Source organism: Ictalurus punctatus, chromosome 1, assembly GCF_001660625.3.
Source record: "Ictalurus punctatus breed USDA103 chromosome 1, Coco_2.0, whole genome shotgun sequence".
Taxonomy (NCBI): Eukaryota; Metazoa; Chordata; class Actinopteri; order Siluriformes; family Ictaluridae; genus Ictalurus; species Ictalurus punctatus.
This window is the reverse complement of record NC_030416.2, coordinates 28,154,405-28,169,956: the sequence shown is the minus strand read 5'-3', so window position 1 is coordinate 28,169,956 and position 15,552 is coordinate 28,154,405. Positions and strand designations below refer to the sequence as shown.

Below are 15,552 nucleotides of genomic sequence, written 5' to 3'. Positions count from 1 at the left end.
GTGCTGCTGGTGCAATATTCATAACAATGACTCAGCACAAAATGTAAACTTAAATCTTTAGCTGTCATTAAGTTACGTTAAAATTATAGCTGCCAGTTTTCTTATCTAAATAAGATAGCCAGTGGGTAATCCCAATCAAACGTTTTTAAGCACACAATTTGTCTTAATAATATTTCCCCCCTCCTCTCTCTCTTCTTCTTTGCTATGTGTTAGAGTGTCCTCCGGGTCAGGTGTTCAGTCTATGTGCAGGTTCGTGTCCGTTTTCCTGTCAAGATCTGTGGCCTGAGAGCCAGTGTGTGTCGGGATCTTGCAACCCAGGCTGCTCCTGCCCCCCTGCCATGGTGAGAACAGCCTTGTATCAAAAACAAATGCCTCTTTACAGCTTTTTACTCAACGCAAATGTATGTAGAACAGCTAATGAAAAAAATGCAATGGTACAGCTTCATACTCAACTCAAAAGCCTTAGAATGGTTTTATACTAATCCCAAATGACTTGGAACAGCTTTATAGTCAACCCACATACCAAAGAACAGCTCCATACTCAACCCAAATCTCTTGGAACAGTTTTGTACTAAACCCAAATGCACGGGAACTGGTCTACACTAAACCTGAATGCCTTGGAACTGCACTGTATTGTAAGGCTAAATATAAAGGTTTAATAACTTAGCCCACTGCTTTCCTATAACCAAAGAGGGAAATAGGTGCAGCCAATGGTTGAATGCGTGTTTTAGTTTATGTTTTAAATATCTGACTCCAATACATTCAATTATTTCCATTTAATAATACCTGTTAAATTATTTGTCTGACTCCACAGAATAATCTTCCAGTTAGTGCTAGAAGTGTAATATCTCAGTGTTGTAATAGTTTTTACTCTAAAACAGCTTCAACCCTTCATTAAAATGACATTCCCACATCACAGGCTTTTATATGGCCTATAATTTACATTTACTTTTACATTTATTCATTTAGCAGACGATTTTATACAAAGCGACTTACAAATGAGGACATAATAAACAATTATTTTGTTAGCTCAGAGGTTTCTGTCGACGTGCAAGCATAGGCCTTTCCAAATGTACTTGTCAGAGGTTTTGCTTAAACTTGCAAGTATTAGCCTTTTATATTCGGTTGTCAGGGGTCAATTTCATACGTGTCTAACATGCTAAGACTTAAGCTTAGGGAACTATTTCTAGTAACCATACATAACATATACATCATGTACTCTTAATGCATCATACTTTCTTTCAAAAGAGCTAGTGAGCATTTAAAGATACAATAACAAATTTATTATACGGAGTCACAAATGAACAATATACAGAAAATATAATATGCAGAATATACAGAATGTATATTATATATATTCGATATACAGAATAGAAACAAAGAGAAGTTACAAAGTGATGGTCAGAATCACAGACATAGGAAAAAGCATCTCTGATAATAAAAGACCCTGATGGTAAAGGCCCTTGATGGCAAAAAGCGCTTGGTGGTCAAGCCATACTGTATTTTACAAAGCATACTCTTTTATAACCCTGAGCTTCTTTGAAGTGTACAATGACCAGGATACCAAATGGAAGAGACACAATATGTTTAATGGCAGGATGGACCCCAAGCTGATTAGCTCACCCTAAGGAACTGAATGTTAATTAAGGGTACGTTTATACGACAACGATATACTAAAAACAGAAACGCTGTTCCTTTGCATTTTTGAAAAGTTTTGTGTACAGACAGCAACGTTGTTAAAATGATTCCCGTTCATACGGATCCGCAAAAACGACTAAAAGCATTCACATCAACATGTCCACCATATTGATTCGGGCTAGACTGTCCTATAAACCAATACAAGTAAACTGGGGAGCTGTGGTTTTACTGGATTAAAAGCACAATAACCTTTATATTTTTCAAACGATTTCAATGGTTTATGATCTACGTGGAGTACAAAAAAAGTTCTGTCTCCAGTTACTTTGAATCTCGATCATTGGAAAGGATTGGAAAATGATTCATTGTCATAAGGAGTGAAAACTCACGCTTGTCAAGCATAGATTCGGCTTATTTTTCTTGATTAATAAATGCTGAGACGTCCCTAATGTAAATGTAATTTAATGTTCATGAAATGTGCATAAATTATTTTTCATTGTGGAAATAGATTTTTCTGTGTTCAACCCCATCTTTTAGCTTTTCTTGTGCTCCAGGTCAGAATTCTGTTAACAAAGCTTGTTCATTTTTAAATACTGAAAAAACTCGAAATAGTGCAAACAGTGAGACACTGGCAGTCAGTCTGCTTCTATATTTTATTAGCAATAAAAGGATACAGATTTACTCCAAAACAGACAATTACAAAGATAAATATAAGATTTTGAATACCCTTTGTTCGTGTAGATGTGGGTTAATCCCGTGGTGTATGTAACAAATTCGTCTCCGCTGGTCGTGGTAGTGATGCAGTAAATCTACTTTGCTGGAGAAGCGTCGATAAACTCAAAATCTTGAGCAGCATGAACACATTCCTGTAGTTTTGAATGTCTCGCGTGTTGTTTTGAAGTACTCGTGTGCACACCTATATACTGAACACTTAATAATACGCGTGCGCATGACATCATCGTTTTCACAGATTCTCGTTTTTGTACGTTTACACTGGGACGATAACTATATCGTTTTCAAAAACTTGCACTTGATACCCGTTTTCAAAAGTCTGTGTTTTTAGCCAAAACACATAAAACACTTTCTGTGTTCAGTTGAAAACATCGAGTAAACGGCCCCTGATTTCCTGAGAATGAGTCAGTGGGAACAAAAGGCAAATGGTCTCCCATGCAGACCAGGTGGTGCCAGTATGTAAATGCATGTGTGAGTGTAGGTGTGAGTTAGTGTGGGAAGACAGAATATTGCAACATACACTGTAAATGCTGTTTCCTAAAGCTATATGATCTTTATGATAGGTCATAGGGCTGGGCGATAAAACAAATTTATCGTGATTAAAAAAATCCATGATATCAATGATAATCTGTTGAGTAATTATCGATGTTTAGCCTATATTCTAGCTTTAGCTGAACATCAACGGAACCTTTCTTCTGTGTCATCATGGGCCAGATGACATCATCTTATCAGTGGAAACGCATTTAGTGGTTCTCCTGCGAGCAAGCATACTCAACCACAATGCCTCAGAAGAGTTGGCACTCAACCAAAATGCCTTGGAACAGCTCTATACCTAACCCAAATCTCTAGGAGAGCTTAATACTAAATACTAAATTCCTTGGCTCTATATTAAACCTGAATACCTTGGAACAGCTCTAGACTCATCTTAAATGTAATGGAACAGCTTTATGCTCAAACAAAATGCCTCAGAAAATTTCTATACTCAATCGAAATGCCTCTAATGCCTTGGAAGAGCCTTATACTCAACCTAAATGCCTTGAAAAACATTTTTACCCCAAACCTTGACACTCAACCTCATAGCTTAATACGCTAGCTCAATGCTTTAATTCTCAACCCAAATACCAGGAAACAGCTATATACTCAACCAAAACACCTGAGAAGTCATATTCGCAGCCCCAAACTCAACTATTTCTACCAGTTTCAGCAGATTTCAATGCCATTTTTATTCTTAGTCTTTCTTTGTGTATAACTGATACATTAACAAATGTCTTACTACACACAGTCCCATGCTCACACAATACAGAAACTGTAGAATGCATTTCACAAAAAAAACATGATATCTTTTCAACAATATGAGTATAATCAGACACCCACCAAATGACCGATAAATACAGAAAGGCTATTTCACACCAACAGCCTTGTTTCGAGATAAACATACTGTAGTAGAAACACATTAGACTGCAAATAACTGTGGTGTTCTTTGCTCCCAGATTATGCTTAATGGATCATGCATGCCCTACTCTGAGTGCCCTTGTTCCCCACTGTCTCTGCCATTGGGGTTGGCCAATGTCACACTGGACCCCCTGCAGGAAGAGTTTCCCCCTGGAACCATTATACCACATCTCTGCAATGCCTGGTAATGATTCTCACTCAGTCACCCTAGCGTGTTTTCATTTCTTTTCCCATTGAGATAGAGAATATTTCTGAGAGCTTATCGATTGTGAATATGTGCGATATGTCATGTGGGCACTAAGAGGACGTTGAGGGAGATGGGGTGAAAATGGATCAGTGTATAGACTTTATATCAGATCGTAAATGATTTTTGCACTCACACACCGAGCTGGGTTATGACAGGCTTGATAGAAAAAGAGAGGCATATGATGGCAGTTTAAAATGATTGCCACTCTCAGTCAACAGTCTGCTGATTAGAGTGGTTGCTTTGGTATAATGGATTTGTTGGGGGATATGGGCCATTATACTGGAGCACACAAACAAAACATCTGCAGTGGTAGATTGATGTATGCATCTAATTTTTTTTTGTGTGTGTGCTCTCTACCTTTTGTGCATAAAGTGAATGTGAAAATGGAGTATTCAACTGTACGGAGGAGTCATGTAATGGTGAGTGTCATTAGCTGGTCTCTTTACTGCATTTTACTATGATAGCTGGGCAGAAAGCTCCAACACATGTAGCACTTGCTTAGTGAAGAAAATCACTGTAAAGTGTGTCTGTGCATATTAGGGATGTAACCGAATACAAATTCATTCAGAATGAACAGATAATTTCACACCGTGTGATGCAATAAAAGTCTCATGACCAGGAGGTATTTACTTTGATGCGGACATATATGAAGCTTGCAGTACAAACAAAGACCATGTTCATTAAAGTGCATTTACAGAATTCATTGATTCATCCTTTGTAACTGCCTGGTTAGGGCCACTGTATATACTAAATTATATACACTATATAACTAAATTACCATGCTGACATTTCTTCCTCTGTTGTTGTTGTTGTTGTTGTTTTCGAGTGATTCCAGGTGCATAGTGGTAGTGTTCATGTTTAACAAATTTAAAAACAAAGAAATAAACAAACAAAAAACCCTTCTGGTTTAGGCCACACCCACTTCTGGTTTGAATTCAAATATAAACACAGATATGTATATGGATTGGAGCACTAAAGAGATACAGATAATTGTGTTGCACTGCACCCTTGATACCTATGCCATGACACTACTGTCATTCACAAGCCTGTGTTTTCACCGCTAGTCTTGCTAGTTGTAGTGATTTCTGAGTGGCATTTAAATGTTTTGATCTATACAGTAATTACTGAGAAAAACTGTAACCCTACAATCACATTAGCAAGTGACAGACTATCATTGATTTCCTGTGACATGGAGCAAGGATTGTGATTCTGGAGATATTTCACTTGAGGTTTTCTCAGTTTTATGCAAATACACTGTGATGGGTAAATGAGTGTCAGTAAATTCCTCAAACAATTCTTATGGTGCCTCTACTCACACAAAATTAATTAAGTCCTGCGCTAGTTCCCATTCCACAGGGTTTGGCATGCAGAAGCCGAGAAAAGCATGCAGCTTAATCCTTATTCTCAGATTTGAACAGTATCACAAAAACATTTAAACAAAAGTAACATCAGGATGCAGTTATAGAGTAGAGTGTGTACTGGATAAAAGCAACAACAGCAGTTTTCTACAAACACAGACGAGACAAATCTAGAGAAACACAAGCAACTTGCTATTGTGAAGGCTCAGAATTGCTTTACAGAATATAAAATACTCACAGCACATAGTTATACATATGCTGGTTATACTGATGCAGGTGTGTCTGTTTTAGTGGATTGTGAATGGAGCAGCTGGTCTGAGTGGAGTTCGTGTTCAGTGTCGTGTGGCTCTGGAGTGCAGATTTCTAGTCGCTCTGTAGTGCAGCCTAGGCAGTATGGAGGACATGAGTGTGAAGGTCCCAGGCACAGGAGCAGAGTGTGCACAGGACCCGACTGTGGTAAGAATCTTAACACCACATTCAGAGCAATCATGTAAGACTTTAGGGTTAAAATTGGAGCATTCTAGAATTAGGTGTGTATGTATTGTCTATGCCAGGGGTTCCCAAACTTTTCAAGGGCAAGGCCCCACAAATGGCATTAACATTTGACCGAGGCACCCTTTTGCAAGATGTCTTTAAAACACATTAAAATACAGACTTCTGAGTATATCTCCCTTTTTTATTAATAATAACATCTTACATCTTTACATTACATTACATTAGGAATGGATTGTGTGTGTGTGGTTGTCTGAGAGTGAGAAAGAGAAAACATACTAGTGGGAGGGATGGGCACACCAAATTGTTGAGGCCCCCCGGGCACCCCCTGGCGGCCCCCGAGGGGGCATGGCCCCCACTTTGAAAACCACTGGTCTATGCATCAACTATATTTTGATTATATCACTGTGTATGTGGATCTGTTTATTAAGATGTGTTTCTTCTGCTGTAGTGTGTCCAGAGGGAGAGCGCTGGAGACGGAGCACGTCTGAGTCAGAGCGTGTGTGTGACAGAGGGTGTGTGGACATGTACAGCGCTGAACCGCTGAACTGCACTGAAGTAAGCAGGCTCTCCGAGGGCTGCGTGTGTGAGGATGGGCGCTATCGTGACGCAGAGGGCCGATGTGTGATTCCTGCTCTCTGTCAGTGTGAGGAGGAGGACGGCATACTGCGAGAGGTGTATACACAAACACACACGCTCTCATGGCAAACCAAAACAAATGCTTATACACTCATACACATTAGCAAACATGCATGACATAGTCTTACAGTTAGTGGTTTAAAGCCATTATTCACTCCCCCAAACAGTCATACACCCTGGAGCAATGCACAGAACCATCCATCAAGAAAACTACAACTTACCTTTTATGCTATAATTGTATTGCCAGTTACTTAGTATATTTATCTTTCAAGGGGTCCCATTATTGGATCTGATGGATAAGTCTCCAGTGTATCTCTTATAATTAAATGTATTAATAATGCATAAAATCTCAAGCTCAGAACAGCAATATACAGTATGTTTTATGGGTAGGACTTAATTAAACCAGAAATATATATTAAAACTTCTGCATTATTCTGTGTATAATGTGGCATGTGTGTGTGTGTGTGTGTGTGTGTGTGTGTGTGTGTGTGTGTGTGTGTGTGTGTGTGTGTGTGTGTATTCCAGCCTGGCTCTGAGTGGGAAGAAGCATGCCAAACTTGTCACTGTATAAATGGCCTAAAGCAGTGTAAAGCCAGCTGCCCTCCACTTCTGTGTGATGAGGTGAGAAATCCACAGGGCTCGCTACAGATAATTATTCACCTGTAACATCTTCCAGATTTATTAGAAAACTTTTTTTTAAATTCTCCTCTACACAACTTTTATTTTATTAGTGGCATACTATGCAGCTTTGCACAATTTGCACAAAAAAAATATGCAACAATTGTAAACCTTACTGTAGGCATTGCATCAGAAAGTGTCCTGAGTGTGAAAGGAGTCCCCAGAGAGCAGCAGATGCTGCTGGTTAGAGTGACTCCTCTGTCCAGTCTACTGCTCTGGTCACACAGTGGATCCCAGATGGCATTTCTTCTGTCACCCCACACCGCATTCAGAGAGGAAGCACATGTCCTGCTCTCCCCAGGGCTCAGCACCTCCACTGTGCTGCTTAAAACACACCCTCACAGCTTGAACGTAAAATAAAATATTTCGTCTGTATTAGGAATAATTCAGGAGTTGTATTTTGAAAAGGTCTTACAAGTGAACATTCCTAGAATAGGAACTTTTCCTCTTTAAATCTATTTACAAACTTGAAATTTTAACAAAAGAAACCTCTTTTTAAGAGTCTATAATCCTTTCTTAGGGACTGAAAGGAAATTCTCTTATATCATGTACTCTCTTATATTATGAACTGCTATCAAATACCTATGATGAATGTATACATTTAATTACCTCTTTGAATAAGCTGATCACCTGTCATATTTATTACAGTAGACTTATTTTGTAGTATGAACCTGGGTGCTGCGTGTTTTGTCTAAATCTGTCTGGCCCCTGCACCAATAGAAACTGTCAACGCACTGCTTCTTATCAATGTCTAGAAATACTCTTGGTTTGCATGAATAAACTCGGATGTCTATTTGAGCATGCATGTGTTAGTGTGTGTTCATTTGGGCTCCCCAGATTGATCTGGAGCGCTCTGAGGAGAACCACACTTTCTAAGCACAGAGCTAAAAGTTAATAGAAGTAATTGCAGAACAGGCTGGAAGGCATGACGGAAGATCTGAAAGGCATAAGCTGAGATTCCTGAGATACATGAAAATCTAACAGGGACTTAACGTTAACTAATTAGCAAATGCCCTGAATAATTCATCACTCTGTCATTTGCTTATTTAGTGTTGAGAATACGTGATGTAAAATTCAACTGTACGTGTACAAATCCTGGATGATGTCGTGTATCTTCTGGAAACTGCTATCCACTGCTATGGATGAGGGCAATTTAAATGAATGTCTTTTGACAGTAATTGGTTGAATTGCCTGCTAAACTGCTAAATGTTGCCAAAAAGAAGACAATGAAAATGTCACTGATTTTGTATGTTAAAGCAAAAATCCAAATAACCAGGATATTTGTGACAAACGCTAGTCTAAGCATGGCACATCATGGATTAAGTAGAGGATAGTACTTAGATTTATTTAAATTTATTGGGGTCACGGTGCTTTAGTGGTTAGCGGGTTTGCCTTGCACCTCCAGGGTCTGGGGTTTAAATCCCACCTCTGCCATGTGTGCGTGGAGCTTGAATGTTCTCCCCATGGTTTGGGGGTTCCCTCCCCCAGTCCAAAGACATGTGCTGTAGGTTATAGTGGCATTTCCAAATTGTCTGTAGAGTGTGAATTTGTGTGCGACTGTGCCCTGCGACAGGTTGTCACCTTGCTCAGGGTATCCCCCATGTTGTGTCCCGAGAGCATTTATTTAAGCAGTCCTCTTGCATAGCATACTATTTTTTTATAAATCAAGATTTTCTCAGAACTCAGTCAACTTTGAGCTTACAGTCATAAGGATTTTTTTGTGAATATGGTCCTTCACAAAATGTTCCCAAAATTCCCAAAAAGCATTGGTGTCATTTACTTTGTCATTTTACTGTGCACTATTTAAAATTGTTTGTTTTTTACTGCTTTCCTATTTGAGTCCCCAGATCATCATGTCATTAAGCGTAAAATATTTTTGTGGACCTTTAACCTCACTCCTGATCTCATACATACATACACCACCCCTAAAGGCAAAGTTGTAACAGGGTGCAGTGGGAGTTGGAGTGCAACAGCTGTCGCTGCCTGATGGCTCATCCTGCTGCTGTGGTCCATCCCTGGAGAGATGAATCGTAAATAAGTGTGTGTTATTCTGAGTTTCTTATTGCTGACTCTGCCCCTTTGCACTGTTTTCCCCTCTGCTGTGCCCAGGGTGAAGTCAAAGTGCTGGAGGATGGACAGTGCTGCCCTGTCTGCAGGAAAGAGTACACAGGTAGAAATTGCCAAAGTCTTACATCAACTTAGACATACACTGCTATTAGTGCTACTCTCTGGCCTCTGTGGAATTGCTGAGCTTTGTCAGCGATTCCTGAGGATCCATGTGCAATGGATGACAAGTTTGTTGCACACTATTAACTCTGGTGTGTGTATAAAGGATTGTCAGACCTCATCTGCTGTTCCCTGGATTTGAACTGGAATGAATTGGACAACTCAACAGAAAAGTTTTAAGTGCCAGAAGTCATCGTGTCAGCTGATTTTTTTTTTTCTTTTCTGAAAACTATCTAATGCAATCCCAGAATATGGACACTGATGTTTGGTTGACACAAATAAGAAAAATGACTATTATTAATGCTCTGAACTATTCTTAGCAGGAGTTCAATTACCCCCAACACCATTGGAATATGTACAGATTTCAATCAAGTATCGAAAGTAACCTTTAATCAGACTGACATTTCTGTGTCTCCTTCTTTCTGTTTTGTTCTTTCTCTCTGTTCTCTCCCTGTAGACGATCCACTCTCTCAGTGTCACCGTCACACTGAGATCAGGAACATCACCAAGGGCGAATGCCACCTGGTCAATGTGGAGGTCAGCTTCTGCAGGGGGCGCTGTTTGTCTGGAACGGATGTCATTCTTGAGGTACAAAAACACACACTGTTATGCAAATAACTGGTCTGGTACTGCTTGGTGTCTAATTGACATATCAGTAGCAGAAACTCTAGTATTTGGTTTACTGCGGTGTTTCTAAAAACTAGTCCAAGGATGCCAGATGGTCCACATGTTTAATCTCTTTCAGCTCCTAACACACCTGTACTAGGTGTTTGGTGTATCTTAATTGCTTGGTTTTGGTGAAAGAGAGCAAATTATGGACAAGTTTTGGGATAAATTAGTGTGCTACCATGTACTGGAATGATCATAGGAGGCACCATATAGAGCTGATTAGGTGATGCATTTGTATTGGTAGACCTACGGGATGTTACACATGGCCAGACAAGAAATAAACTCAACATATCATATCTTATAGGCTCAAAATAAAGATTTCAAATAAAGTTTTGTCCTAAATAATCCATCAGTCATCTAATCTAATCTAATCTAATGATTCTGACTCTCTGAACCTGGGTTTTTATATAATTTCTAGTGATCAAAAAATCACTTTTTATGTCATTTTTATGTATAATGTAAAGATAGTATTTTCACACAAAATAGTCATTAATAGTTACTATTAATAACTACATTTATAGTATACTATATGAAGTATATTAATAGTTATTATTTTACACTTAACCCTCTTTTCTGAAGACTTTCCTGTTGATAGACAGATGGATATATCACTTTATTGATAATATAAAGAAATTCACATAGAAATTCCACTGTAGAGGAAACATTAAAGTTACAGCTTTAACTCTGACTGTTACTAAGAGCTGACAATGGAGACTCCTTCCATAAATGCTAGTTTATTTATGTTGCGCGTCTGCCAAACACGTCCCTGTGTGAGTTGCTACTACAGAATTTACAACGTATTGGAATGATATGCTAATATCAACCTGTGATTTGCCCTGCAGCCAGAACTACTATCAGAGCCACACTATACAAATTAATAAAGCCACTTTTTAACCAATCAGAATTGAGAATGTAACAGTGCGGTGGTATAAGTAATAAATATTACACCATATTATTACAGTGTCATGGTTTAGTAGCTCCATATACTGGATGTGGTACCATAAAATCTTACCATTTTCATGGTTCATAACCTGAAAATCACAAATAACCATTGTGATATTATATCATAGTAAAACCAGACTACTTAAAGAAGAGCTACAGCAGCAGGAAGGCCATCATATTAGGAGTTCTGTTTCTGGATCAGTTTTTTTTTTTTTTTTGACCACATAGTGACTAGGGCCAATAAAGTCAGTGGGACACCTGGTCTAAAATCAGCTGTCCCCCTGAGGGATGCTTTGTGAATACAGACCTAGATCTCCATGTGTGGGTTCAAAAATCAACGCTGACTCACATTACGAATCTGATTTGCTATTGCAAGGTTTCTTCGAGCCAACCATCTAATCTGAGCGATTCTATCTTTGTGTCTCTGTTTGCTGCGACTGTTAAAAATATGTTTCAGCTCGGAAAGTCTCTCAAGTTACCATGGAGACGAGAAGGAGAGCACTTGCTGCCATATAGATCCCTTGTTTGTTAGTTTTAACACCAAAAGCACATCTTGTTCCGTTGTTTTCCCCCATCCAGGGGGACAGTCGCAGGACTGTCAATTGAATCCTTGTGCCACTGTGCCTGTAAACATACAGTAACTCATCCTGAGCATTACTATAAATTACACCACCCTCTTTGTCATGCAGAGAGCAGCTCATTCTTAGGGAAGTAATTGTGCCATGAATCTAGTATTTGGATTGTTGATGGTTGGGGTTTTGTCCTTTCATATTTATTTCTTCCACCTCCTGTCGTCTGTCATTTCCAGTGCTTTTCTCTCTGCCTTTTGTCTTCACCCCTTACCTTTACATGCTGTCTTCCTTCCTTTTATTGGATTATCTGTTTTTGATTCACTTTCCCTCTGTGTGTGTGTGTCAGGAGCCCTACCTACAAGCCGTGTGTGACTGCTGCAGTTACAGGCTGGATCCCCAGACTCCTGTGCGCTTTCTCAACCTACACTGTTCTAGTGGAGAAAGCGAGCCCGTGGTGCTACCCGTCATACAGAGTTGCGAGTGTACCAGTTGTCAGGGTGGGTACATGCACAATGTGATCACACAGACACTGAGCAATGGCTTTCGGGTGTTCGAAGCTCAGTGGTTAAAAGATTGTATTTCTGATAGGAATGTTGTGAGTTCAAATCCCAACACTACCAAGCCGCCACTGCTGGGCCCTTGAGCAAGTCCCTTAACCCTCAATGGCTCAGTTGTATAAATGAGATCAGTGTAAGTTGCTCTGGATAAGGGCGTCTGCCAAATACCATAAATGTAAAACAACTATGTGCAGACAAATACACACCAGAGTGATGACATGAGAACTATGTCAGCTAATTACAAAGATACAGATTTTCTATGGAAACAGCATTTGCACAAGATGCTTGAAATGTTTAAAGCTTTTGAAACATTTCTAGTAGTGGAAAACCTCAAAATCTTTGTTGAAAATTACATAATTAGTGCTTGAATTGATGAAAGGCATTTCAAACTATTTATTCAATCCCATATTTGCACCTCCCCAAACTTACGTGTTCTAGCTGACATTGTATGATGTACTTTGGTGAACATTTGCTGTGTAGTCCTTGAAAGCAAAAAACTGAAAGAGAAAAAAAACCCAGAAAGGTCATGATTTATTTTCAGGAGTATATATGCTCTGAACCCTGTAAATAATCTGTTAAGTCTTTTTTTTTTTTTTTTTAGACTTTTACTAATATCTTCCAAAGTTTTCCTCACAATCCATTTATTTCATATTATTTATTTATTTCATTTTTCTGACAATTTGATCCAAAGCAATTCACCATTAAGGTCCTTATTTAAGGAAACAAATGATGGTAAACTAAGTCCTTTATCACTGCCCTTTTAGCGCCTATCAAAAATATCTACTCAGTAGAAAACATTTTGGTCACTGTAACATGCCACAAAAGATATGGAACAGTATTATCCAACCAATCAGGACAATACGTCTCTATTTGTCCATCAATCATGTCAATTCAGAAAGCTTATCATCTTGCTTTGGCATTCAGGAATTTTAAAACATCTAGCTTCAACTAACTTCCATCAAAATCACTGACTTTACCTTCACATTATTCATGCCATAATACCTACATACATACATTTGCAGGGGTGCAGTGGTGGACAAATCATGCATTTATTATTGGAGCGGCTGTGGCTCAGGTGGTAGAACGGGTTGTCCACCGATTGTAGGGTTGGTAGTTCGATTCTTGGCCCACGTTACTCCATATGCTGAAGTGTCCTTGGGCAAGACACTGAACCCAAGTTGCTCCTGATGGCAAGCTAGCACCTTGCATGGCAGCTATGCTACCATTGGTGTGTGTGTGTGTGTGTGTGTGTGTGTTTGTGTGTGTGTGTGTGTGTGTGTGAATGAGAACCTGTGTAAAGCGCTTTCTTAAAAAAGCACTATATAAGTGCAGACCATTTATTATCTAGTCTATCAGGCAAGTGGAAGCTCCAACATGCTGCCCAGTAACCTTTGTTGCCTTGAAACCTATTTGACATGGTTAAAAAGCTCATGTAATGTAATTACATGCTGCAAGTTACTTAGTTATGTGATCGGATCATGTAGCACATCATGTGTTTGCACCCATGCCAAAAAGTCAGCAAGTCGTTGGCGAATATTTAAGCTTTGAGCTGCAGTTTTCTCTCCCCATATCGCATATAAAAGATATTATTAGAGTCTAATTAATGCCTTTCTTTTATCTCAATACGTTTAACCTTGAGGTATGGGGCTTGCAGGAAAGTTATATGATGGCTTTGTGGTTGACTTTACATTTATCAGTATTTCCACATAGATGAGTTCCTGATTCTGAAAACAATTGTCTGTTATCCGTGCATAATAATTAATCTGCCTTGTGAAAACTGTTATTTTGTCAGCCAGATAGAGCTTTGGTTGATGTATGTAGTGCAGCAGGTGGTGGGGATTGGAAAGAGTAGTGTTGAGTAACACTATGAATAATGCTAGTTGCAGCATCAGTGTGTGTCACGTCACCCTGAATCCACAGAGTTTAAACTATTCTGTATACCAAAAGACAAAATTTGCAAAAGTCTATAAAGATTCAACTTTTTTTAATGTTTCTGGTTGTTGAAAATACTTGTCCACTGGGCAACAAACTAAAGCTAAAAAACTAAGCTAAAACTAAGCTAAAAACCTAAAAGCCCTTCTTATGGGTGCGTGGGCTAGTGATTTGTCCACCCCTGTTCTGCCTTTACCTCATATGACCTGCCGTGTATTTGCTGTAATTAACACCTGCTGGCATTGTAACTGACACAAAGCTGACTCAGTAATAGCACATCACACTGAATGTGCTATAATCATTTAAACACTCAAAATTACCACACTCCAAATTTCATATCAGCAGTTCCCAGTGTTACACTGAGTCCGTAGCTCTACTGTATCCAGGATATTCGCTCTCTGTTGTCGTGACAACCTCTCTCTCCCTCCTTCTCTCTATTCATTATCCTGGCTCTTTGCGGAAACTGTACTACTCTCATCACGATGCATGTTTCGAACATGCGTAATTGCTTCAGGGTCTTCCCCTCCCTTCCAGTAATTACACATTAGGCCATTCATCAATGCACCTGATTGTGCTGGCTAATTGAATAGCCGGGCAGTCGCTCAGTGGCTCACATTTGTCACTGGTGTTACAGAGCCATGCTTGCTCTATAATGGGCTCTGGTTCTAGAAACAGGACTGAAAATGAAATAAGCTGTGAGATTTAATTATAAATATAACATATACATAAATATGATTTAAACCATCATCAGATTTTCACTAGATGAAGGGAACCCTATTAAACAAATGAGACAAAAATATTATACTTGGTCATTTATTTATTGAGGAAAATGATCTAATATTACATATCTGTGAGTGGCAAAAGTATGTGAAGCTTTGCGTTCAGTATCTGCTCTGACCCCCTTGTGCAGCAATAACTGCAACTAAACATCTCTGGTAACTGTTGATCAGTCCTGCACATCGGCTTGGGGGAATTTTAGCCCGTTCCTCAGTACAGAACAGCTTCGACTCTGGGGTGTTGGATGGTTTTTAATACAGTATTTATTTATTTTTTTTTGTAACCTGATTTTTGTCCTGGATCAATGAAGTAACACTGTTGTGCTCTCACTAATATACACAAACAGCAGGTGTTACTCGACTTAACGTTTGGCTGCTGCTGATTTCATGTTCCCATTCTTTTTTCTCACAGGAGGAGATCTGGCCAAACGTTAAACACAGTTTGGATGAACTGACAGCTTGGGAGAAGAAAGAAGTAAAATCTTTTGTTCACCTCCAGTATATTTTTAAGTAGCTTTTAGTCATTATATGACTGAATCCTTTTAATAGAGTACTTTCTGAAGCTCTCAGACAACTGTACAGCTTTTAAATTATGGCTATTGTCTTAATGTCTTGTATGTATTTTAGTCACACACACATATACCA

At 39.0% G+C, this 15,552-nt stretch overlaps 1 protein-coding gene across 1 annotated transcript in view; it reads left to right on the top strand.

Moving 5' to 3' along the window:
• The window catches only part of sspo (SCO-spondin), a 103,169-nt gene extending 87,617 nt beyond the window's left edge, over positions 1 to 15,552 (top strand). The window contains exons 98-107 of the mRNA XM_047158090.2: positions 214 to 341; positions 3,858 to 4,003; positions 4,439 to 4,485; positions 5,716 to 5,880; positions 6,368 to 6,591; positions 7,081 to 7,176; positions 9,343 to 9,403; positions 9,917 to 10,047; positions 11,989 to 12,139; positions 15,320 to 15,552. Of these exons, the coding sequence (XP_047014046.2) occupies positions 214 to 341; positions 3,858 to 4,003; positions 4,439 to 4,485; positions 5,716 to 5,880; positions 6,368 to 6,591; positions 7,081 to 7,176; positions 9,343 to 9,403; positions 9,917 to 10,047; positions 11,989 to 12,139; positions 15,320 to 15,342 (1,172 nt within the window). The 3' untranslated portion in view covers positions 15,343 to 15,552. The remainder of the gene's footprint in view (positions 1 to 213; positions 342 to 3,857; positions 4,004 to 4,438; positions 4,486 to 5,715; positions 5,881 to 6,367; positions 6,592 to 7,080; positions 7,177 to 9,342; positions 9,404 to 9,916; positions 10,048 to 11,988; positions 12,140 to 15,319) is intronic.